This window comes from Macaca thibetana, chromosome 17, assembly GCF_024542745.1.
Source record: "Macaca thibetana thibetana isolate TM-01 chromosome 17, ASM2454274v1, whole genome shotgun sequence".
NCBI lineage: Eukaryota > Metazoa > Chordata > Mammalia > Primates > Cercopithecidae > Macaca > Macaca thibetana.
Window position 1 is genome coordinate 52655631 of NC_065594.1, and position 26459 is coordinate 52682089.

The 26459-nt window shown below is 37.0% G+C and overlaps 1 protein-coding gene across 3 annotated transcripts in view; it reads right to left on the bottom strand.

Annotated features, from left to right (window-relative positions):
* Nucleotides 1-1642: 1642 nt before the first annotated feature.
* Nucleotides 1643-26459, bottom strand: part of DIS3 (DIS3 homolog, exosome endoribonuclease and 3'-5' exoribonuclease) — a 29754-nt gene continuing 4937 nt past the window's right edge. For all 3 annotated transcript variants that reach the window (XM_050766978.1, XM_050766980.1, XM_050766979.1), the window contains exons 5-21: nucleotides 25011-25178; nucleotides 24283-24447; nucleotides 23021-23134; nucleotides 22435-22572; nucleotides 21449-21595; nucleotides 20915-21031; nucleotides 20550-20651; nucleotides 19870-19934; nucleotides 19693-19777; nucleotides 17598-17725; nucleotides 8607-8693; nucleotides 6082-6238; nucleotides 4537-4751; nucleotides 4264-4432; nucleotides 3983-4141; nucleotides 3130-3252; nucleotides 1643-2481 (exon numbers count right to left, since the gene is read on the bottom strand). In XM_050766978.1, coding sequence (XP_050622935.1) covers nucleotides 2398-2481; nucleotides 3130-3252; nucleotides 3983-4141; nucleotides 4264-4432; nucleotides 4537-4751; nucleotides 6082-6238; nucleotides 8607-8693; nucleotides 17598-17725; nucleotides 19693-19777; nucleotides 19870-19934; nucleotides 20550-20651; nucleotides 20915-21031; nucleotides 21449-21595; nucleotides 22435-22572; nucleotides 23021-23134; nucleotides 24283-24447; nucleotides 25011-25178 — 2223 coding nt within the window. In that variant the 3' untranslated portion in view covers nucleotides 1643-2397. The remainder of the gene's footprint in view (nucleotides 2482-3129; nucleotides 3253-3982; nucleotides 4142-4263; nucleotides 4433-4536; nucleotides 4752-6081; nucleotides 6239-8606; nucleotides 8694-17597; nucleotides 17726-19692; nucleotides 19778-19869; nucleotides 19935-20549; nucleotides 20652-20914; nucleotides 21032-21448; nucleotides 21596-22434; nucleotides 22573-23020; nucleotides 23135-24282; nucleotides 24448-25010; nucleotides 25179-26459) is intronic.

The window sequence follows — 26459 nt, forward strand, 5'->3', positions numbered from 1 at the left end:
TACTGCTGACCTGCAGAAAATGTGCCGCGTTATGTACCTGGCTCATCTTCAACACACTAACCATGAACACCACAAGAGTCTCACTCTTGTCGCTCAGGCTGAACTGCAGTGGTGCGATCTTGGCTCACTGCAACGTCCGCCTCCCAGGTTAAAGTGATTCTCCTGCCTCAGCCTCCCAAGTAGCTGGGATTACAGGCGTCTGCCACTACACCCAGCTAAGTTTTTGTATTTTTAGTAGAGATGGGGTTTTACCATGTTGGCCAGGCTGGTCTCGAACTCCTGATATCAGGTGATCCACCCATCTCGGCCTCCCAAAATGCTAGGATTACAGGCGTGAGCCACTGCACCTAGCCGGCAAAGTTTTTTAAATGGTTGGCAGGGGTGGGGAGAATCAAATGAGTAATGTTTTGTGACATCAAAATTATAATGACGTGCTGCATAACTTTTGGTCAACAATGGCCAAATATATCATGATGATCCCGTAAGATTTCAATGGAGCTGAAAAATTCCTATTGCCTGGGGACACAGCCATGGTAACATCATAGTGAAATTACGTAGCCTAAGTGTATAGTGTTCATAAGAGCCTACAGTAGTGCACAGTAATATAGGCCTTCACATTCACTAACCACTTACTGACTCACCCAGAGCCAGCTTCCAGTCCTGCCAACTTGTTCATGGTAAATGTCCTAAATAGGTATACCATTTTATATCTTACATATACCTATATTTTTTTTTTACTGTACCTTTTCTATGTTTAGATATGTTTAGATATACAAATACTTAGCACTGTGTTACAACTGCCTACAGCAATCAGTACAGTAATATGCCATATAGGTTTATAGGTTAGGAGCCATAGGTTGTCCCATATAGGATACCAGAGGGTATACCATCTAGGTTTGTGTAATTACATCATGATTTTCACACGATGTAATTGCCGAGTGACATGTCTCAGAACGTATCCCCGTCATTAAGTGACACATGACTATATATGAAACTTAACAAATCAGGCTTTGTTGGAACACAGTCATGTTGATTTGTTTATGTATTGTATATGGCTCCTTACACACTATCAACGGCAGAGTTGTGTACTATAGTTGCAATACAGACCATAGCCAACAAAGTCTAAAATGTTCCAGCACTCACAGAAAAGGTTTTTTGACTCCTACTCTTAGTGTCATTGACCCATTTTACTTGGACCAAAGACTACTCAAGTCTATTTTCCTCCAACTGACACAAGTTTCTGTCTCAATGTATGGAGGTTTTCCTCAGTAATAGGAAACTGGAAAAATTAGTCAACATTTACTGAGTGCCTAAATGACTACCTATTTGGTATACCTGCTGATTTACTTGCCAGGCTTTTCTCACTATACTGCAAGCTCCTTGAAGACAGAGTTTACTTGAGTGGAACCTGACACACCGTAAGTGCTTTAGAAATTGAATAAATAAGCCAAGTAAAACGTTTTAAGGCAACCCTATCCCAAAATATTCCTGAAGGCATTAATTTAATCATTACCAATCTCTGTGATTAGCAAAGGAAGTAGTTTGGCACACCAAATTTTATTAATAATACTTATTTTAATCTGTTCCCTTTAGTATGCCTTTATACAGTTCCCCTCGTGTACATACACTGATACAACTACAATTTAAAAGCCACTAATTATCTGTTTTTTATTTTGTAAGTAACAAGATACAGACATTTGAATGCCAATGTCTTATTCTGGAGAGACACTGGAGCTGAAGTTCAACAATGATGATCACACTTATTACCTGGTAATAAAAACAACCATCTTTCCAGTCAGGTCAAAATATACTACTTCTTGCCTTTCTACCAATTCCCAAGCATTCACAGTTGTTCAAGGACCACTAATAAAATACAGGAAGCTTTTAAAGACAGTAAGAGAATACTTAGTGTAAATTAGGTGAATTAAAGATGGCAAAGGAGATTACATCCTCAACACTGACAGCTTCCAAGACTTAGAAAAGAAGATTGTTCCTTGCTTCTAAGATTGTTCTATTTTCCTCTGTAGGAAAATGAAAGTTTTTTCCTACAAATATTAAATAATCAAAGTACTTATGCAAAATTAATCTGCTCCTCAATGAGATGAGCACTCCATTTAAACGATCTTTACAGATCCCTGAAGTTGCTATCCTGTCACTGTATTTAAGTGATGGATATTCAATTGAATTATTCTGCATAAATAATTCTGTTCAACCCAGAAGTAAAGCAGTATGATGGGACAGATACAGTCAACCATTCAATAAAAATGCAAATGTCTGAAATTATTAAAATGTACTTAAAAGTAACAAACTGTATCACACACTTAGGCTTAGAAGTGTTCTTTCAAGTTTTTTCTTTTAAAAATAAAACCAGTCTTTGAAGATTTCTGTTGAATATAGCTATTTTCCAAGCTTTATCTTCTTTTTCTCTGGTCCATTAAGGTCTGTGTTTGAAGTATCGGTAGGAATGCTTATTCCTGGTATCTAAGATAATGCAAATGGGGGGAAATAAGGTGATTTAAAGGATAAAATACATCTCATCCTCATCTTCCCCTTCCCCACTGCCAGTTTCAAATTTAAAAGGATGTAGTGGTAGGGAGGGGAAAGGGGGCTAATTAAAGGTTTTATACACAGAATGTATTTTACAAAGTAACAGTGGTTCAAAAATGCAGAAGGTAGACATGGTCTCAATAGGTGAGAAGCATGTCATTTAGGAAGTGTTCTTTTTAACTATAAAACAGCCTTCCCCATGGGGAGCCACTGTGATCGACAGAATCAGAGGTTTCAAGTGTGTTGGGGAAGGACAAAGGTTAAGAACCAGTATCTTAGGTGAAAAACCTACACTTCATCTTCAAAGTGCAGAGTTCAAAACTTCTAGACAGAAAAGACTAGGCAGGAGAATGGAAGATCTTTTTATTTTGCCACCAAAGACCTGAGCAGAATCTCAGATGTCTAGAATCCCGTGGCCTAAAGAAATCAATGAGAAAACAGGATTTGCTATGCAAATATTTGGTTTCTACACTACTTATAGGGTTCCCTCTAACATTAAACAGAAATAACTATGTCCCTCTCTCTGACAAAATATGTACTGTTTGTTCCATCACAACCAGGAAATATTAAGTTTGGCCTTACCTGTGGTTCTACCAGGGACATTCGGATTTTCTGATGCTGAAGATTAGATGAGTCTAACATGATTTTCACTTTAACTTTATCAAATACATGGAACACTGTATCTTCTATTTTAAGTGAAGGTATCTAAACAAAACACATTTTATCATTCTTAATTGCTTCCTTACATTTGAGGCTTTGTTCTAACCCTTTACAATTTATCTTACATAGTGAAAGTTTAAATATAAAAATTAGTAAGCATCTACGTGTTCAACATAACAAAGGCCATAAACCTAGTAGTCTCACATAAATATGACCTATTTATGTGCATACTTTCTCCTTCATTAAGATAGTTCTAATATATATATGTTCATTAAAATCTTGGTGATTAATTTATCAACTCACTAATAAATAGGAAATTTTTAGTTTAGTAGAGGAACACAAAGGTACTTTGGCCAGTTTATTGTTCAAATATTCTCTCAGGGCTGTGGTTCTCCTAAGGTGAATAGGGAGTATGTGTGTCACATAAGAAACACTGGAAGTAAGTTAAAAAAAAAAAAAAAAGTTTCTTCCCTGAGTTGTAAATAGTCATTTATTCCTTTACTTTATTGGTGCATGTAGGGCAAAACTTTACATGGTATAAAAGAAAAAATCAAAGACAACAATTGCATATGAGAAGATATATAGTGGTGGGAAATTGGGAGTAAAACCATAGCTTAGTTGGCAAAATTAAATGTAGATTTCCTGGCATGTATTTGGAGATCTGGATAAATTCTTCAGGGTACAAAAAATAATTTTATGCTTTATGGGTGCCATTTATGAACTCCCAAAGAAAAAGTGCCCCCAGAAAAGAAAACAAACATGAGAAATACTGTACCTCATCATCATAAATAAGTCGTGGGTTTGGTTTGTCCTTTTCTTCAAAAAAGACTGTCCCTTCTAAACCATACTTTGGAATTAATACCACAATGGCATTCTTTCTTACAAATAAAATATAGGCTTCTTCACTTACTATTCCTTTGCTTTTGAAAAATAACTGTAAAATAACATACAACTTGTTTAGTCTTAAAATATTTTGAAATTAACAAAGAAATTGAAATTAAATTAAAAATGAACAAAACTTCATCTTTTCTAGCAGTATCGACAGAAGGCAAATACCTGGGTATGATAAGCCACTGATGCACGTTGGGCATATTGAGCCATTTTGTGCCGGAAATTTAGATTTTTACATATATCTGCAAGCTTGTGTTTGTCTGTCAACTCTGGATAAGTACAGTCAGCCCCAATAGCCACAGCCAAAAGCCGATGAACGATGACATCTGCGTATCTAGACAGATGAAGGAGAAATAAGAACCGTAGTATGTCAGTACCAATATGTGCTTTTAAAATTCAAAATTATTTTCTATCTCCTTTAATTTCATAAAAAAATACCTTCTGATGGGTGAAGTAAAATGTGTGTATATTGGAGATGCTAAGCCATAGTGATGAAAATCATTATCCATTCCAGAACAGAAGTACACAGCCTGCATCATACAGCGAGTGGCCAATATTCTCAACAGAGTGTTTAGATATGGAAAAGTAGGAGATTCGGCCCGATCCAAAGACTCAGCCAAAGACTTGGCTGTATCAGTCTTGATTTCCAAATTCTGTAAACAAAAAGAAAGGAAGAGCACCATATTAAACATTTCTAAGTCAGTATCATTATGTCTTCAAAATATAACTGATCTGACTGAACAAACATCATGTTTTCGTTATTTTCCTTCCCTTCAAAGTAGAAGTAATAGCCAGAAACAAAACTGTACTGGTCACTACAGTTCCATTAGAACAATGTTGGGATTCATCAAATTTAGCTGCCTTGTTCTACCCTAGGAAGATGAGTCAAATATACATCTCTTCTCTTAGGTCTTTGGAAGAAGTAAGATAATGAAGGAAAAAAAATTCCTATTTACAGAGTAAGCCTTGGAGCAGAGGAGTGAGAAGCTGATTCAATTCCTATGAATCTGGAGAAGCTGGGCATGCATGCCATAAAGGTCTGATCCAAAAATCAGAAACCAATGCCATCGTGTTAGACTAATGCTCTGCAGTCCAACATTACTGCTCCCTCTCTTCTAGATGAGAAAGATAGGGCCTAACTAGGTAATCCAAGGAAAAGCAATGTAAGCCATAGTCACCCAAGGGGTAAGCACCCATAAATGAAAATCTACTAACAAGAAGCAGTGGGTATACAGGGCTGAAAAAATGTGCTCTTTCTATAGTTTCCTCTTTTCCATGTATGGAATAAATATACTTTTCTTACGAACATGAAATGTAAAGGATTTAACTGAGTTGAAGTAAAAAAACCCAAAAAAACCCAAAAACAAAAACAAAAACAAAACACATTATTTGTAAAGTTAAGCGGTTGACAGGAGCCATGAAGCAACATAGACATATGAAACATGCATAAAGGCAAGGAAATATGGAAGAGTTTTATATGACCAGGACGCTACATATATCTTAGTCTAAACATCTGGCTTTAGCATACGGTAAAAAACATTAGGCTGGGTGCGGTGGCTCATACCTGTAATCCCAGCACAGCACTTTGGGAGGCCGAGATGAGACAATTACTTGAGTCCAGGAGTTTGAGACCAGCCTGGGCAACATAGTGAAAACCTATCTCTACCACAAAAATACAAAAAATTAGCCACTCATGGTGGTGTGCGCCTGCAGTCCCAGCTCCTCCAGAGGCTGAGGCAGGAGGAGGGCTTAGGACTGGGAGATGGAGGGTGCAGTGAGCCGAGATCGTGCCACCGTACTGCAGGCTGGGTGACAGTGAGACCCTGTCCCCCCCCAAAAAAAAAACAAAAGAAAAAAGAACTGTTGGCATATTCTTGTTATTAACAAACAATAAAACCTTTATGGAAATATGAATGTAAATTATTTAGAACAACAGGTAGATGAAAATACAAATAGATGATTTTTCAAACTATAGGACCTTACCCTTGACCTAGCTGCCTTAACAAGAATTTCATAATTTGACGGAGGTGGAGCAGGATGTTTTCGAAGCAGAGCATGTTCAGAAAATTCCTCGTGAATTTTTTTTGCAACAGAAATATTGGCAAGTAACATAAATTCTTCAACCATGGAATTTGTTTCCCTGCCAATGGAAAAAGCATTAAACAAAACAAAAAAAGAATCTGAGACTTCTATATATCATATTTTTTCACAGGTTACCTTTGTTACAAAGAAGATAATAAGAGCATTTCCTATGTAAACATTCATATGTCTGTGTACATCTGTATTTTAAATAACTTACGATTCTTTCATCTCTGTTACTCTGCTAACAATCTCTTATTATGCAACTACTGCATGAGTAAACCTTACATGCTAGAGCAAATCTTACATGCTAGAGGACACTATACAAATTGCACTCAACCAGTTGCAGTGGCTCACACCTGTAATCCCAGCACTTTGGGAGGCTGAGGCGGGCAAATTATTTGAGCCCAGGAGTTCGAGACCAGTCTTGCCAACATGGCGAAACCCCGACTCTACTAAAAATATTAAAAAATTAGCCAGGTCTGGTGGCACATGCCTGTAGTCCCAGGTACTCAAGAGGCCGAGGCATGAGAATCACTTGAACTCAGGAGGTGGAGGTTGCAGTGAGCCGAGATTGCATCACTGCACTCCAGCCTGGGTGACAGAGCAAGGCTCTGTGTCAAAAAACAACAACAAAATTGCACTCAAAAACAGAAGCTTTACTACTCTATTTATATATAAAATGAAAACAAGCATTTTTACTAGGTCCAAAAATATTTTTATTTAATTGTAAATCAATAAAGTTTATAAGAATTAAAAGCTATTTAGATCATATAAATTTTGGCTTAAAAACCAAAATTTTTAACAATTACTCAAATGAAGAGGACATATTTATAATAGCTAATTTCGATACTTCTAATGGGTCAGTCAGTGTGCTATAAGTACATCCCGCCCTCAACACACACACACCCCCCTACACACTGTTTTACAGATAAGAAAACTGAGGATATGTTCATTATTCTCTTGCTCAAGGTGAGAGTTATTAGCAGTATGAGAATTTGAGTTCACACAATCTGACTTCAAAACTCTCAACCAATCTGATACTGCTGTCATTCTCTATATAGTTATTCACATCCATTTTCAGGTTAGTTTAGAAAATGATCCATCTTCTGTCGATACAGTGCTTTCTGTCTTGCAAGTCAATGAACACATAGTATTAACCTTTCATTCAGGTTTCATCTTGTAACTTCTTAACAATATTTCTAAACTATATTCATTTAAAAAATATTAGAAAGACCTCCAATCATATGGGGACATCTTAGAAATGTGTTCTTTCTTCTTCTTGGTAAGAAGAAATGACTGGCGTTTTACTTTGGCAAAGCTAGTGTCAACCTTTTGCTCATAAAAGCTCTTAGTACTGGGCTCATTATTAGCATTAACATTAGACATACATAGAAGTTCTACTATAAGGGATTTTTAGATATTATAATAGCACTAAAGCACATATTGGTTCTAAGTAAAAAATTTGAGTATATTCCCATTTTTAACCCTTGGTCATCTATTAGAAAAGTGCATATGCATGTTGAATTCCAGAATTATCTTAATATAAATAAGAGGCAGGGAAAGAGGCCTAAACTCTGATTTAACAAAAAAATTCTTGTTTCCTACATCTTAACTAAATCAATAAACAACAATAGCTAATATCACCCTCACAGCACCCTATGAGGTAGGTGCCATTATCAGTCATAGGCAATTTACAGACAAATAAATTGTGGCATACAGAGGTCATATAACTACTTTAGTTCACGATATAATAGTAGTAACAGCAGAGGCATCCAAACCTAGGGAGTCTGGCTTCAGAGCCCACGATCTTCACCGTTATTCTACCCTACTATCTATCCTACTATCCATTATTCTATCCTACCCCCCATCTTTCTGGCACCAGGGACTGGTTTCATGGAAAACAATTCTTCTATGCGACGAGGGGAGGAAAGGATGGTTTCATCAGGCATTAGATTCTCATAAGAAGTGTGCAACCTAGATCCCTCCTATGCACAGTTCACAATAGGGCTGGCGCTCCAATGAGAATCCAATGCTGCCACTGATCTGACAGAAGGCGGATCTCAGGTGGTAATGCTCATACCCCAGGGGCTGGGAACCCCTGCACTACAGTATATTCTACTTTAGAAATTAATCAGGGTAATCTTTTTTTATCTTACTATAACTATTACTAGTCAAGTTCTAATACATCACACATCAAAGCAAACAAATTCAAATTGAAAGTTCTTATATTACACGACTAAACGCAGTTTTACAGAAGAAAAACCGAGCTTAAATTTACTTTTCTGTCCTTCGTAAGCCAAATAATGTAGAAATCATGACCCTAATCGTTATTTTGTATATAAATGTTTTAGTTATTAGTACTTATAGTAGACATGACATTTAAAATAAAAAATCTTATCTACTGCCCATCAAAAAAAATTACAAACCTAAGTTCCTTGGTCTGCAGATCTATAGGATCATGAGTTTCACTGTCCATGTGGAATCGAACTTCAGGAGAAGATAGAGTCAAAGCCCTAAATAAAAATTAAAGAGAAAAATTATAGTCAAGCAAGCCAATAAAAGACAAAATTATAGAAATACTCTTTTAAAAAAGACAACGACTACAGCAAGTATGTAATAGTTGCTCTTCTGAAGGCTTTATGACATCTGCTGTTTCATGTTCTATTTTCATGAACAGCTCAGTAGATTTAAAATGCATTTAACAAGAGAGGACAATAGCAACACAAGGAAATCTGAATCCCTGTGCTTCTAAGGGCTTATGTATCTTCTGTATCCAAACAATGAGTTCTTATTGAGCTACATAGGTTTTTAATCACTTTTATATATAAAGAAGGGGATTTGGCTGTATTTAATTTACTACAGAGAACAGTTATTGGGGCAGGGGACAATAAAGAGGGGCAAAAGGGAAGCTGCTGTGGGTAGCTTAATAACACCAGGAGACCCACAGTTCAAAAGTATCCTCCACAAAGATTCCTCCACAAAGATTACACCAACATAGAAGCAACTGATAACCTACTATCACTAATATGTTACAAGTAGCGATGGCTATTAATATTTGAGTGCTAAGTGTCAGATAAACAATTCATGCTCAGGACTTTACACACATGGTTCATTTAATGAGCTGGCAAGCTCTCCTTTGGAAAGTAAATCCCCATATGGCAAGGCAAGTCTAATGTTTCTTATACCTTGACATAACTTTCATGAGGTCAGCTCTAAATCAACCTAAAACTAAAAATTTTAATGAGGCTGGGCAACCTTGAACAATCATGGAGAAGGAAAAGAAGGGGAGGAGAAAAATTAAAATAAGATGGAGCAAGTTAAGTGAAATACAAAGTCTAAGTCCTTGTCTTCCTCAATTCCTCACCTGTATTAAAAGAACTATAGTAGGAATACATACTAAAAAGAGAATCTCAAAAATATTCCTTTCTTGCCTTGTAGCAGGCAAGAAATAAGGCTCTACATCAGGTCTGATATGTATTTATTAATGTATTTTGACATAAAAAGGTATACTTATCACATTTTGATCATTTTTCCTCATAGAACACCTAAAATGTTTTGTCTACCCATGAGTATTAATACTTTAAGAAGGCAAAAGATAGTTTTCTTTTTTTTTTTCAATTCTCCCTAAGACTAAAATGATTCAGTGATGTTTTCCCAGTAGGAAACCATCTACTAACCAAATTAAAAATACAGACTGTTGAAATTTAAAAAATCCTTTCCAGTTTTAAAAAGCTATGTTACAAATGCGAATTCTTACTTTAAAACTATTAAAATAAATACAGCTTCAATTTACATTTTACATTGCTTAAAAAAAAAACTCGGTGTTTTGTGTCACACACAAAAAATTAATTATCTTCTTCTTGTATCCAAGTGACTAGCTTGTGTGAAAGTTTTGCTCAAATTTAATACCGTCCACTGGGTTTTAGCACACTCAAATGATCCTTCCAGTTTCAAGTTGCATATTTAAGATCACATAAAAAATTCCCTGAAAACGGAGGTGTTAGTAGACATAGGTACATAACTACCTCAAACACTATCCAACAAAACATTCGACAGTGATGGAAATGTTCTATGTGTGCCCTGTCCAGTACGATAGTCATCAGTCACATGTGGCTACCGATCACTTGAAATATGGCTGGTAGGACCAGAGCAAGATGGCCAAATAGGAGCAGCTCCAGCCTCCAGCTCCCGGCGCGAGCGACACAGAGGACAGGTGATTTCTGCATTTTCAACTGAGGTACTGGGTTCATCTCACTGGGGAGTCTGGAAAATCAGTGCTGGTCAGCTGGTGCAGCCCCAACAGCGAGAGCTGAAGCAGGGCGAGCCATCACCTCACCTGGGAAGCACAAGGGGGAAGGGAATCTCTTTTCCTAGCCAAGGGAAACTGAGACACACAACACCTGGAAAACTGGGCAACTCCCACCCTAATACTGCGCTTCACCAAAGGTCTTAGCAAACAGCACACCAGGAGATTATATCCCACACCTGGACGGGAGGGTCCCACACCCACGGAGCCTCCCTCGTTGCTAGCACAGCAGTCTGAGATCTAACTGCAAGACAGCAGCGAGGCTGGGGGAGAGGCGCCTGCCATTGCTGAGGCTTAAGTAGGTAAACAAAGCCACGGGGAAGCTCAAACTGGGTGGAGCCCACCGCAGCTCAAGGGGGCCTGCCTGTCTTTGTAGACTCCATCTCTGGGGACAGGGCATAGCTCAACAAAAAGCAGTAGAAACCTCGGCAGAGGTAAATGACCCTATCTGACAGTTTTGGAGAGAGCAGTAGATCTCCCAGCACAGAGGCTGAGATTTGAGAATGGACAGACTGCCTGCTCAAGTGGGTCCCTGATCCCTGAGTAGCCTAACTGGGAGACATCCCCCACTAGGTGCAGACCGACACCTCACACCTCACACAGCAGGGTACACCCCTGAGACGAAGCTTCCAGAGCAAGAATCAGACAGCAACATTCGCTGTTCAGCAATATTCTATATTCTGTAGCCTCCACTGCTGATACCCAGGCAAACAGGGTCTGGAGTGGACCTCAAGCAATCTCCAACAGACCTACAGCTGAGGGTCCTGACTGTTAGAAGGAAAACTAACAAACAGAAAGGACACCCACACCAAAACCCCATCAGTTGGTCACCATCATCAAAGACCAAAGGCAGATAAAACCACAAAGATGGGGAAAAAGCAGGGCAGAAAAGCTGGAAATTCAAAAAATCAGAGCGCATCTCCCCCTCCAAAGGAACGCAGCTCATCGCCAGCAACGGATCAAAGCTGGACGGAGAATGACTGACGAGCTGAGAGAAGAAGGCTTCAGTCGATCAAACTTCTCAGAGCTAAAGGAGGAACTACACAACCAGCACAAAGAAACTAAAAATCTTGAAAAAAGAATGGAAGAATGGATAACTAGAATAATCAATGCAGAGAAGGCCATAAACGAACTGACAGAGATAAAAACCATGACACGAGAAATAGGTGACAAATGCACAAGCTTCACTAACCGATCGATCAATTGGAAGAAAGAGTATCAATGATTGAAGATCAAATGAATGAAATGAAATGAGAAGAGAAGTCTAGAGAAAAAAGAGGAAAAAGAAATGAACAAAGCCTCCAAGAAATATGGGATTATATGTGAAAAGACCAAATCTACATCTGATTGGTGTGCCTGAAAGTGAGGGGGAAAATGGAACCAAGTTGGAAAACACTCTTCAGGATATCATCCAGGAGAACTTCCCCAACCTAGTAAGGCAGGCCAACATTCAAATTCAGGAAATACAGAGAACGCCACAAAGATACTCCTCGAGAAGAGCAACTCCAAGACACATAATTGTCAGATTCACCAAAGCTGAAATGAAGGAAAAAATGTTAAGGGCAGCCACAGAGAAAGGTCGGGTTACCCACAAAGGGAGCCCATCAGACTAACAGCAGATCTCTCGGCAGAAACTCTCCAAGCCAGAAGGGAGTGGGGGCCGATATTCAACATTCTTAAAGAAAAGAATTTTCAACCCAGAATTTCATATTCAGCCAAACTAAGTTTCATAAGTGAAGGAGAAATAAAATCCTTTACAGACAAGCAAATACTTAGAAATTTTATTACAACCAGGCCTGCCCTACAAGAGACCCTGAAGGAAGCACTAAACATGGAAAGGAACAACCGGTACCAGCCATTGCAAAAACATGCCAAAATGTAAAGACCATCGATGCTAGGAAAAAACTGCATCAACTAATGAGCAAAATAACCAGTTAATATCACAATGACAGGATCAAGTTCACACATAACAATATTAACCTTAAATGTAAATGGACTAAATGCTCCAATTAAAAGACACAGACTGGCAAATTGGATAAAGAGTCAAGACCCATCAGTTTGCTGTATTCAGGAGACCCATCTCACGTGCAGAGACACACATAGGCTCAAAATAAAGGGATGGAGGAAGATCTACCAAGCAAATGGAGAACAAAAAAAAGCAGGGGTTGCAATACTAGTCTCTGATAAAACAGACTTCAAGCCATCAAAGATCAAAAGAGACAAAGAAGGCCATTACATAATGGTAAAGGGATCAATTCAACAGGAAGAGCTAACTATCCTAAATATATATGCACCCAATACAGGAGCACCCAGATTCATAAAGCAAGTCCTTAGAGACTTACAAAGAGACTTAGACTCCCATACAATAATAATGGGAGACTTCAACACCCCACTGTCAACATTAGACAGATCAACAAGACAGAAAGTTAACAAGGATATCCAGGAATTGAACTCAACTCTGCACCAAGAGGACCTAATAGACATCCACAGAACTCTCCACCCCAAATCAACAGAATATACATTCTTCTCAGCACCACATCACACTTATTCCAAAATTGACCACATAGCTGGAAGGAAAGCACTCCTCAGCAAATGTAAAAGAACAGAGATTATAACAAACTGTCTCTCAGACCACAGAGCAACCAAACTAGAACTCAGGACTAAGAAACTCAATCAAAACTGCTCAATTACATGGAAACTGAACAAGCTGCTCCTGAATGACTACTGGGTACATAACGAAATGAAGGCAGAAATAAAGATGTTCTTTGAAACCAATGAGAACAAAGATACAACATACCAGAATCTCTGGGACACATTTAAAGCAGTGTGTAGAGGGAAATTTATAGCACTAAACTCCCACAAAAGAAAGCAGGAAAGATCTAAAATTGACACCCTAACATCACAATTAAAAGAACTAGAGAAGCAAGAGCAAACACATTCAAAAGCTAGCAGAAGGCAAGAAATAACTAAGATCAGAGCAGAACCGAAGGAGACAGAGACACAAAAAAACCCTCAAAAAAATCAATGAATCCAGGAACTGGTTTTTCGAAAAGATCAACAAAATTGACAGACCGCTAGCAAGACTAATAAAGAAGAAAACACAGAAGAATCAAATAAACGCAATCAAAAATGATAAAGGGGATATCACCACCAACCCCACAGAAATACAAACTACCACCAGAGAATACTATAAACACCTCTGCGCAAATCAACTAGAAAACCTAGAAGAAATGGATAATTTCCTGGACACTTACACTCTCCTAAGACTAAACCAGGAAGAAGCTGAATCCCTGAACAGACCAATAGCAGGCTCTGAAATTGAGGCAATAATTAATAGCCTACCAACCATAAAAAGTCCAGGACCAGACGGATTCACAGCCGGATTCTACCAGAGATACAAGGAGGAGCTGGTACCATTCCTTCTGAAACTATTCCAATCAATAGAAAAAGAGGGAATCCTCCCTAACTCATTTTATGAGGCCAACATCATCCTGATACCAAAGCCTGGCAGAGACACAACAAAAAAAGAGAATTTCATACCAATATCCCTGATGAACATCGATGCAAAAATCCTCAATAAAATACTGGCAAACCGAATCCAGCAGCATATCAAAAAGCTTATCCACCATGATCAAGTGGGCTTCATCCCTGGGATGCAAGGCTGGTTCAACATACACAAATCAATAAACGTAATCCAGCATATAAACAGAACCAAAGACAAAAACCACGATTATCTCAATAGATGCAGAAAAGGCCTTTGACAAAATTCAACAGCCCTTCATGCTAAAAACGCTCAATAAATTCGGTATTGATAGAACGTACCTCAAAATAATAAGAGCTATTTATGACAAACCCACAGCCAATATCATACTGAATGGGCAAAAACTGGAAACATTCCCTTTGAAAACTGGCACAAGACAGGGGTCCCCTCTCTCACCACTCCTATTCAACATAGTGTTGGAAGTTCTGGCTAGGGCAATCAGGCAAGAGAAAAAAATCAAGGGTATTCAGTTAGGAAAAGAAGTCAAATTGTCCCTGTTTGCAGATGACATGATTGTATATTTAGAAAACCCTATTGTCTCAGTCCAAAATCTCCTTAAGCTGATAAGCAACTTCAGCAAAGTCTCAGGATACAAAATTAATGTGCAAAAATCACAAGCATTCTTATACACCAGTAACAGACAAACAGAGAGCCAAACCATGAATGAACTTCCATTCACAATTGTTTCAAAGAGAATAAAAGACCTAGGAATCCAACTTACAAGGGATGTAAAGGACCTCTTCAAGGAGAACTACAAACCACTGCTCAGTGAAATAAAAGAGGACACAAACAAATGGAAGAACATACCATGCTCATGGATAGGAAGAATCAATATTGTGAAAATGGCCATACTGCCCAAGGTAATTTATAGATTCAATGCCATCCCCCATCAAGCTACCAATTACTTTCTTCACAGAATTGGAAAAAACTGCTTTAAAGTTCATATGGAACCAAAAAAGAGCCTGCATTGCCAAGACAATCCTAAGTCAAAAGAACAAAGCTGGAGGCATCATGTTACCTGACTTCAAACTATACTACAAGGCTACAGTAACCAAAACAGCACGCTACTGGTACCAAAACAGAGATATAGACCAATGGAACAGAACAGAGCCCTCAGAAATAATACCACACATCTACAGCCATCTGATCTTTGACAAACCTGAGAAAAACAAGAAATGGGGAAAGGATTGCCTATTTAATAAACGGTGCTGGGAAAATTGGCTACCATAAGTAGAAAGCTGAAACTGGATCCTTTCCTTACTCCTTACATGAAAATTAATTCAAGATGGATTAGAGACTTAAATGTTAGACCTAATACCATAAAAACTCTAGAAGAAAACCTAGGTAATACCATTCAGGACATAGGCATAGGTAAGGACTTCATGTCTAAAACACCCAAAGCAATGGCAACAAAAGCCAAAATTGACAAATGGGATCTAACTAAACTAAAGAGCTTCTGCACAGCAAAAGAAACTACCATCAGAGTGAACAGGCAACCTACAGAATGGGAGAAAATGTTTGCAATCTACTCATCTGACAAAGGGCTAATATCCAGAACCTACAAAGAACTCAAACAAATTTACAAGAAAAAAACAAACAACCCCATCAAAAAGTGGGCAAAGGATATGAACAGACACTTCTCAAAAGAAGACTTTCATATAGCCAACAGACACATGAAAAAATGCTCATCATCACTCGCCATCAGAGAAATGCAAATCAAAACCACAATGAGATACCATCTCACACAAGTTAGAATGGCAATCATTAAAAAATCAGGAAGCAACAGGTGCTGGAGAGGATGTGGAGAAATAGGAACACTTTTACACTGTTGGTGGGATTGTAAACTAGTTCAACCATTGTGGAAAACAGTATGGCGATTCCTCAAGGATCTAGAACTAGAAATACCATTTGACCCAGCCATCACATTACTGGGTATATACCCAAAGGATTATAAATCATGCTGCTATAAAGACACATGCACACGTATGTTTATTGCGGCACTATTCACAATAGCAAAGACTTGGAATCAACCCAAATGTCCATCAGTGACAGACTGGATTAAGAAAATGTGGCACATATACACCATGGAATCCTATGCAGTCATAAAAAAGGATGAGTTCGTGTCCTTTGTAGGGACATGGGTGCAGCTGGAAACCATCATTCTCAGCAAACTTTCGCAAGAACAGAAAACCAAACACCACATGTTCTCACTCATAGGTGGGAATTGAACAATGAGATCACTTGGACATGGGAAGGGGAACATCACACATCGGGGCCTATTATGGGGAGCAGGGAGGAAGGAGGGATGGCATTGGGAGTTACTGATGTAAATGACGAGTTGATGGGTGCTCACGAGCTGGGTGCAGCACACCAACATGGCACATGTATACATATGTAGCAAACCTGCACGTTGTGCATATGTACCCTAGAACTTAAATAAAAAAAAAAAAAAAAAAAAAAAAAAAGAAAGAAATATGGCTAGTAAGGCTGAGGAACTAAGTTGTTAATTTTATTCATTTTAATGAATTTAAATAGGTGCATCTTATGAAATGACACAAAGGTACAATCCGCACTCACCACACCTTTAGTAACTGCTTGTGACCCTATCCTAGGTGGACTTGGGAACTCTGAGACGAACATCTGGAAGAGTCATGTACTTGGTTTCCTCTGATAATCAACAACATCTTTTAAGAGTCAAATTTCTCTTAACTGGTTTCCTTCAATATGCCTGAGTTAATACTCTATACCTTATGCCTTTTGTAGTTAGGCAAAAGCCATGCCCTAACAGCTAAAAGACTCAGATCTGTTACTAGTCAGACCTTTGGGAAGACTCCTTTTATGCACTTTTAATTGCCTAAAAAATGAGGAGGCTGAATTAAATAATTTCTAAAATTTAAAGTGCAAGGAGGACCTAATCTTCATTTATTTAAACCTCTGAAACCCAATGTCCAATCTGGAAACTTATTTCTAATTAAAATTAGAAACAATTTACAGAGTCTTAGGGAGTTCTTGCCTTCCTGGAATTTCTTCAGTATCTTTAACTCAAACACAATTTTTTAACACAACAAATTACAAGGATGGAACTCTTGAACAAACATCAGTCCAGAATCAAGTTGATAACACTTAAAAGGAAGCTAGAGGCTGGGCACAGTGGCTCACACCTGTAATCCCAACACTTTGGGAGGCCAAGGCGGGTGGAACACCTGAGGTCACGAGTTCAAGACTAGCCTAGCCAACAAGGCGAAACTCCGGCTCTACTAAAAATACAAAAATTAGCTGGGCGTGGTGATGGGCACCTGTAATCCCAGCTACTCGGGAGGCTGAGACAGGAGAATCACTTGAATTCGGGAGGTGGAGGTTACAGTGAGCCGAGATTGTGCCACTGCACTCCAGCGTGGGTGACAGAGTGAAACTCCGTTTCAAATAAATAAATGAATGAATGAATGAATGAATGGAAGCTAGAAGAAACAGAAGTCTCTATTCACCCTTTTAAATAATTCATTATTGCCTATGATCAAACAATGTAAAGAGTATAAAAATTATCTTAATACTATGAAAAACAAAATATACCCTTTTTCAATCCTTCTTTTCTTCAGAATTTTGGCCAGTTTATTCAGTCCACGGAGACTAGTGGTAATATCATCATTCATGTTTGCTGAATCAATTCTCAACTGAGCTTCAGCATATGTCAGAGATGCCTAAAAAAGAAATTGTATGTTATATAATTCTTATAAATGATAGAAAAATGGTTTTCAATATGTCCTCCTACTTTAACTACATAAAATCCATGATTTCAGAAAACCTAAAATCAGTAACGAAATAGAAATTCTTAGCTATGATACAATACTTCACATTGATGATTTCTGGTTCATTAATTCTTATCTGAGGCATTATACAACATAAACAAACATATTTTAAAAGGTAAAATGGCAATGTTGTTAGCAAATAAACTTTAAACTTTACTTGTATATTCCAGTTACTGTATAAATACCCAGATAATGCTAAAACATAAAGGTTAGATGGATTCTTCCTCTGATAACAAATGTGAAATCCTTTCCAGATGATCATTATTCTCCCGCAAATAATTAAGACTGCAGGAGGTGAGACATCATGTTTTACAGGAAATCTAATAAATACCCAAATTAAGCTTGTAAAAACCAGACAAATCATAGTAGAAAAGAGTTAAATCCCCAATGATAAACAATGCAAATATACAAATAACTGCTTCTGTTCCTATTTCTCTCAGAGAAATCCACCATTTTTTTCTTTTTTTTTTTTTTTTCTTGCTTAAAGAGTAGCTTCATAAGTGAAAAGAAGAAAGAGCATAACAGAGTTAGATAACGCAGGTCCGGTCAGATTCCTGGGATAGCCAACTCATCTACTAAGAGTTTCCCCTCTGAAAGAGGTTTTATGTTATATGTTCACCAGGTTTGTTTTCTTATCATTTTGTTATACCGACCAAGTCTTAAAGAACTAAGTCTTTCTTACTTAAAAGTACAAACTGTGATGGCTTAAATAATTCACACATCACTCTTTATCAGTCTAACAGTTTTCTTTGCAACCACTAGCTAGCAGAACAGCAAGGATGCCAAAGGGCCAGAAAAAACAGGTTAAGTTTGGAAAACAGATCATTAGAAGATAAGCGGCTTGGCAAACCTTGAAGAAACATGTAGGGCAAAATAAGACAGAACATAAAGGATTCTTGGGAGAAGTACAAAAAAAAAAGGAAAAGGACAAGAAAGACAACCTGGCTCCATTCCGAAGAAACAAGATCTCAGGCTCGTTCTACTGAAATCCAACAGTGAATTAAACATCGTTTCTGTGAGAAAATGTGAAGAAAGAAGCAGTGTACCTGCTAACTTTTAAAACACTAACTATTTATAAGTAGGAACAGCTTCAATTACTAAGGTTCTTGACTTAAGGCATAAAACCACCAGTTGGTCTTCTCAAGTATATATACTTTGTAAGTTTCTGAATATAGGACAACTGCAACATGAACTAGTTTCTGAATCATATTAAAAATTAAGCAGATAACTGGGAAAAAAAAAAAAAACACCTTCTTAATTTTGCTATAACAATGCCCCCATTCTATCCTGAGGGCACAGACCTAGCACTTGTTTTTCTGCCTACAAAGACTCTTCCTCCCCCATTCAAACTGAAATACATTTATCTGTACCCACTTTACATGTTCAAAAGAGCATCTAGCTTGATTGAAAAATTCTCAAGAAGTGGGCAGCAATCTCAAATTTAGGTGATGGCACCGGGGCTGGGGCTGGTTACTTTGGCCTGGTATTAGCTAGGTCAAGAAAGCTGGCAATAAGACTCTGGTGGCCTGTTCCGCATTCTTCTCCGAGAGTAGGTAGCAAAAGAGCCAAATGAGTTTTAGTGTAAATTTAAGTGCATCTGTACGTGTGTAAGCACGTGCCTGCAGCTGTGAACTTTTTTAGACCATGTTTATATCACAGGCATTTATATGTATACATTTTTTCTATTTTAGGTTAAGTAAATATACATATAAACTATTATACATAACATCCCTTTTCAAATATATATTTTTACATATGTGTATATATACATATACACGAATCTTTTAAAAATTTAACTTTAGTTTTCAAAAAAGTACCAAAAAGTTTAAAAATTAGAGATTATTAGCCATGAAACGAACCTTTGAATTAATAACACTTTTGGTAAACTTCGTTTTTAAGATTTCAGCGTTGTGATTCATTTCCCAAATACATGAAAATGCCAGCCTATGAAGGAAAATACAGAGTATTTCTTAATGGGAATTGGGTTAAAGTAGTAAATACAATGTCTTCAAGGAAAAACAAACATGCAGAAATACCTGTCAACATCACATTTTAAGGAACACAAGTTAGAGCTAAGCAACTCTGGAACCATGTCAATCCTCTGCAAAAGATAAAAATAGAACCACAGATTACTTAGCTGTATCCATACATTTATTTGAGGTTCTATTCTCAAATAATATTAATTAAACAAGGAAAGAAAAGTGTTCTGGTTGTTTATAAATAGGATAATTGAGAAAAGATCAAATAAAAGGAATGTTTCTATAAAAGTACTTACACAAAATTGTTAAGGAAGGAAAGCTATGAAGGAAAATTGGACTTCATGCCAATTAATCTAAGTTTAAGTCCTCTATACTAACGACCCAGCTGTCCTCTGAAAGTTTTAAATCTCTGGTCTGTGTAAGTTTATACTTGATAACTGACACTCTATGACTGGACCTTTCTCCAATGCTTAATACAAACTACAAGGTGTTTTTAAAATACCAAAAAAAGAAAAGAGAAACTAAACTTTTATGGAAATCACTGAGACTAAGTTTAACCTTCCCCTTGACTTTCACAATACTTTACTTGTTATTTGAACCACTTGGTAACAAAAATTTTCTATATATTTAGTGATTTAAAGCCACCTTATTCCATGTATTTTTCTTAGCTAATTCATGGCTGTTTAAAAATCCTTAGGTGTCCATGATTGCTAAATGTTTTAATTCAATACATTTACCTTCTCACAAAGATACACAGTTGTTCCTCTTCTGGCTGATTCTTGATCCAAGGCATTTCCTGGCCTAATAAAATGGCTCACATCAGCAATATGAACACCAACCTTAAAAAGATAAAAATAAAAGGATGTCAATATGCTTGATTGGGTAAATGTACCTCATGGGAGTTTCAGTAAGATAAAGTTTAGCTAAATTCAAAAAAGACTCAGTCACCTCTGCCATTTCAACTTCTGACACATGGCCAATAGTCTGCAGCTATAATTACACTTCACAAGAGTAATTAACAAGCAAATTCTATTCTAGGTCAAAAGAAAATGAACTCAGAACAGAACTACATTTAGGTAAGGACACGATTACATATTTATACCTCCAAATTTCCATTTTCGAGTTCTCTACAATGTAGAGCGTCGTCTATATCAGTACATCCTGGTGGGTCTACACTACAAATACACAGATGCCTCAGGTCTTCTCGGTTTTTCATGTCCTAGAAGACGTGAAATTATAAACAAATAAATTATTTCCAAAGCACAACTACAACATATTAATAGCTCTTGTGAAACCAGTAATACTTATACAAAAACAATTTAGCTGTATTTTCTTGATAACAATCACATTTCTTTTTCCTGCACTGGAGCAGAGAGACGCCACATATGATTTGTAACTAATGGTTTCCTTCCCTTTGAAACATTTAACATATGCAAGTGTCTGTCCCATAGACAAACTTACCTTTCAATGAAGAAGCAAACGACTTCTTCTGTAATTCCTAAAAATGCTAGACCCAACAAAATGCAGGGAAAGAGGGCCCGTGGTGTCTACATATTTAAAAACACATACAGAAATTAAACAAAACTAGGGAAGATATAATAATTTATAAAGTCACTACAAATTACTTTCAACTTACCTTTTCAGTAATGCTCCAGGGCATCTTTGGCAGAAAACTAAGAACAGCCTGTGAAAAAGGCTGGTGGGGAACATCGTGTTCAAGTAACAGAACTTCTGTTTCAGTCTCTTTCTCTCCAACATCGCCTAAATTTCTCACAAAGTGTCCCTGAAACCAAGAGGCATTGTTAGAAATGCCTATGTTATAGTAAATTTACATCTCATCATATTAAATTCTTCAGCATTTACATATCATCTCAGTATTCCTAAATATTTCCATAACGACTTCTGAAAAATGACTCTTTGGTACATTAGACAAGACTTCTCAACTGATTTATGATGGAAACTTCGTAAGGGTCCAGCTCTTACATTCTAAAGCATCTATTTCTCATTAACGTTCAAATTTAAAATGTGCTTCCAATATAATCTTTTCAAAATTTGTTGATTAGAATCTGTATAGAACTCAGTTTTCATAGCCATGATTAATAAAAGTCATTGGTTTAAAAATTTACATAAAAGAGGCCAGGCACAGTGGCTAACGCCTGTAATCTCAGCATTCTGGGAGGCTAAGGCGGGTGGATCACTTGAGGCCAGTTCAAGACCAGCCTGGCCAACAGGACGAAACCCCGTCTTCCCTAAAAATTAGCTGGGTGCGGTAGCGCACACCTGTAGTCCCAGCTGAGAGGCTGAGACACAAGAATCACTTGAACCTGGGAGGTGGAGGGTGCAGTGGGCCGAGATCACGCCACTGCACTCCAGCCGGGGCAACAGGGTGAGACTCTCTCAAAAACAAGAAATTTACATAAAAGTAACCACATGATTTACACTGGAATTTCATAAAATTAATTTGCAAAGTAAATATGCTACTTACCAGGTCACTTTGTGAAATATCTCTAAATTTCAGTACAAATCCTACATAGAAGTGATTCCATTTTTATTAAAAGCAGAAATACTATTCACAAAATTTGAATTAAACATCCGCAAATAAAATTAATACTTTAAGCTTACATTTGGATATCTGGAATTTCTGGGCCAACCATCAATAGCAACAATGATTCTCCGTCCTTCTAATGCAGAAGCCTGTCTGGTTTCTATGCGAATCCGAGGGATTCTCTTATCAGCGGGTGTAAAGAGATGTCTTCTTGACTAGCAAAAATTAGGAATAAAGATTTTACACACAAAAAATCTGAGGATGGAGGCAAAAGAAAGGCTGTAAGGCCGGGCGCGGTGGCTCAAGCCTGTAATCCCAGCACTTTGGGAGGCCGAGGCGGGCGGATCACGAGGTCAGGAGATCGAGACTATCCTGGCTAACACGGTGAAACCCCGTCTCTACTAAAAATACAAAAAACTAGCCGGGCGCGGTTGTGGGCGCCTGTAGTCTCAGCTACTCGGGAGGCTGAGGCGGGAGAATGGCGTGAACCCGGGAGGCGGAGCTTGCAGTGAGCCGAGATCGCGCCACTGCACTCCAGCCTGGGTGACAGAGCGAGACTCCGTCTCAAAAAAAAAAAAAAAAAAAAAAAAAAAAAAGAAAGGCTGTAAGTTCTACTAAATGTTTATCCTTTTTTTTATTACACAGTAAATGCTCTTTACTCACCTCCTTAATGTCAGACTTGGAAAGCATGCCACAATATGGTCTCCAGTTCCTTTTTATTATTCCTACAACTCTGCCTGTAGGCTTCAACATTTTCTCGCTTACAGCAGTCTTAAGCTGAGATATAAAAGTAATAATGTTCAGTTATATTCCTCTAAGTATTAGGCAATTTCCTTTCAAAATCAAAATACATACACGGATACTAATCCATTCAGGCAGTAAATTATGACATAAGACTACAGAATGCTGATGTTTCAAAATTCTAGACAAGAACGTGCCAAACCAAACCACAGACATTCTCTCTTGATAATAAAGCACTACAAAACAATCAAAAAGCAAAAACAAACAAATAAATATAACTGAATACATATGTTAGAACTCAGCACTTTTCAGGATTAACATGAGGATTTACTGACTAAAATAGACACACAGGTCTGCGAATTAGACTAGGCTTTGAGTACTAGTTTGCGTAAATTAGCTATGTGGTATGGTGACTAGTTCCCTTTGGACCTTTATTTGTTCATTCTAAAGGTTCTTCCTTATACAAAATAAAAACCCAAATAAAGAGTGTCTGCTATTAGAAATAACAAAAGTTCCTATGGTATTTCACCTCTTAATACTATCCAAAGGCCTGGACTCTCCATGGATAATTATACAATGAGACTCCAGAGCAATGAATATAAATGATGGAAAAAGAAGAATATAAAAACTATTATATGTATTCCAACTATTTATATTACTGTAATTATAAAATACAGAAATAAAAAGGTCGTATCAAGTAGACTTAGTTCATATCATAAGAAAAAACTGAAAGTATTCTCTTCATAATAAATATGGTACCAGATAAGTTGCCCAAATATAATGGCCCAGAAGTACATCTATTATGTTAAGGGAATTTCACCTAAAGCATTTCTAAAACATTTCCTAAAACATTACTTAAAGCATTTCAGAAAATTTTAAATTTGTATTTGCTTAAACCTCACTAAATCAAATAATATACTTGAATGTTATAAATTTTCAGTTTCATACTTGTATTAACTCATACTCGTATTAACAGTCTGTTTACATTTAAACCCATTTATTTGAGCAAATTAAGACAATAAAACTACATAGAAGAGAAAAAAAACATGTATATGACATGTGTTAAATATCAAAACTATAATTTTATGCAATAAATCTGAAAGCAATGAAACCTGTTGTCTTCCAAAGCTGACATATTAATACAAAGCTGCACAGACAAAAAAAAATCCTGCTTAGATTCATACCATTCGTTCTCTCTCTTCTTCTTTCTCCACATCTTCTTCATTTTGACCTTCATCTTGTAAAACAACAGAAGATGGTGCTACCCACTGACTCTTGGGGAGAAGCTCCACAGCCACAATATCTTCGTGAACAGCTCTGTTTAAATGTTTCAGTCCCTGTAAGATTATCTGTTTAAAACAACAGAGGGCATGAGCCCAAATATTTTTAATGGCAATATATTAAAGGGAAGATCATCTAACAGATATTTACATACATTCTGAATGCCTCTATGGAATCTCTATTCCTCCTTTATAGATTTTCTTTCTCTATTGTGTCCCTAATTTCACAACCTTAATTTCTCAATAGCAGGTAGAAAAAACGTAAGTCAGAATATACAGCTTGTGTTCATGGCTCCATCATTAACTTACATTGGTACCAAGAGACTTTGGAAAAATTATTTATGCTCTCTAAATCTCAAGGTCCTGATTGGTCAAATAAGAGTACGCTACCTAGTTTTTTATAGGTTGGGTTGAACATTAAATGAAATGCCATGCGCAAAGATTTTAAAAACTACCTGACAAATCATGAGCACTGTTAAAAAAAAAAAAAAGAAAGAAAGAAAAAAGTTACCATTTGCTTTAGAGTATGTGAAGCCTCATATGTTATGCAAATAGTATTTACCATTAACTGGTCATAATATATAAAATAGCATCTTTATTTTAGTGTATAAGAAATTTATTTATATACTTGCCTCTTTATTTTCTTCATTGTCACCATGAATCCATACTGTAGCTTCTAAGTAATTTTCCCTGCTGGCTCTAAATGTTCCTTGAAGGTATGTACCAGATTTTATGCCTTGCTGTAGCTTACTTAAGGGAAGATGCTCTGAAAATATTATTTTTCCACTTTCTATTTCATTCTATGAAATAAGCAAACCAAAAGATGCCACTAATAAGTCTTCTGTTCACTCAATACACAACTATTATTAATATCAGAGAATTTTTGAAATCTACATTATGGTATACACAACTCTGAATAGGAGAAAATATAGTAGCTTTTCTCATAGGCCAGTGCTAACAAAAACAGCTTTCTATGATGAAGTATTCATTTTGTGATCTCTAATATGGTAGCCACTAGACATAAGTTTCTCTTGGGCACTTGAAAGATAGATAGTACCACCAAGAAATTGAATTTTTAATACATATTAAATTTAAACAGTCACAAATAACTAAGTGGCTACGTATTAGGGCAATACTTAATCTGTATTTCAAAAATCAAACTCAACTTTTATCTTCTCATTTCCTTTTGGTTTCATAAAGTATTATAAAAGTAAGAAGGGATGACAGAAATGTAAAGATTGGATTTACATATAATGTCCTATCACTTAAAACCTATTTCTGTAACAAGGGCTACCATTTATACTTACCATACCTATGTGCCAGGCACTGAGATGAAAATTGTATTAATGCCACAGTTATCATCTTATTTGATCCTTACAACAATATTATGAAGTCATTATTGCTAAACATTACATATTTATATATAAGAAAATGAAGGCTCAGAATTTAATTATTCCCTTAGCACTCCTTCTCACATCAGCTATTGCAATGACTCCTTTACTCACTTCTCTGCCTCTAATCTTTCCTGGATAAAATGCATAATCTTACATATTGACACGAGAGTGGTCTTACAAATAAATACCATTTATGATCATTCTCTCCTGCTCCACCAATCCACATTCATATACCCTTGCTTTTCCTTAGCCTGACATATAAGAAAGGGATCTCAGAATCCTTTCCTCTTCATAGCAGCCCTTCTGAGAGATCTTTATAAATCAATTGAAAAATTACTAACCTACAGAATAAGTTATAGGTCTTTACTATCTGGACACTCCCCTCCCTCTTCTTTTCTCTGCCTGCAGCGCCTGCCACTTCTGTATTTGTCAACAGCTACTCTTTATTCACAAATCAGCCATGGATTCCATTCATTTTTTCCTCAACCAAACAGTGCTACCATGTACCAGGCCCTACTCAGGTTAAAGGAAATATATCTATTTTAGAAAGTTGTCTTTTAGGAATGGCATTTCAATAAGCCTATGACATCCACTCTTGTTTATAATACAACTATTCCAAATCCAGCTTACCCACCGACATTCCAATTTTTAAATTTGGTATCTATGTGCCTAATATTCCAAAGTGGC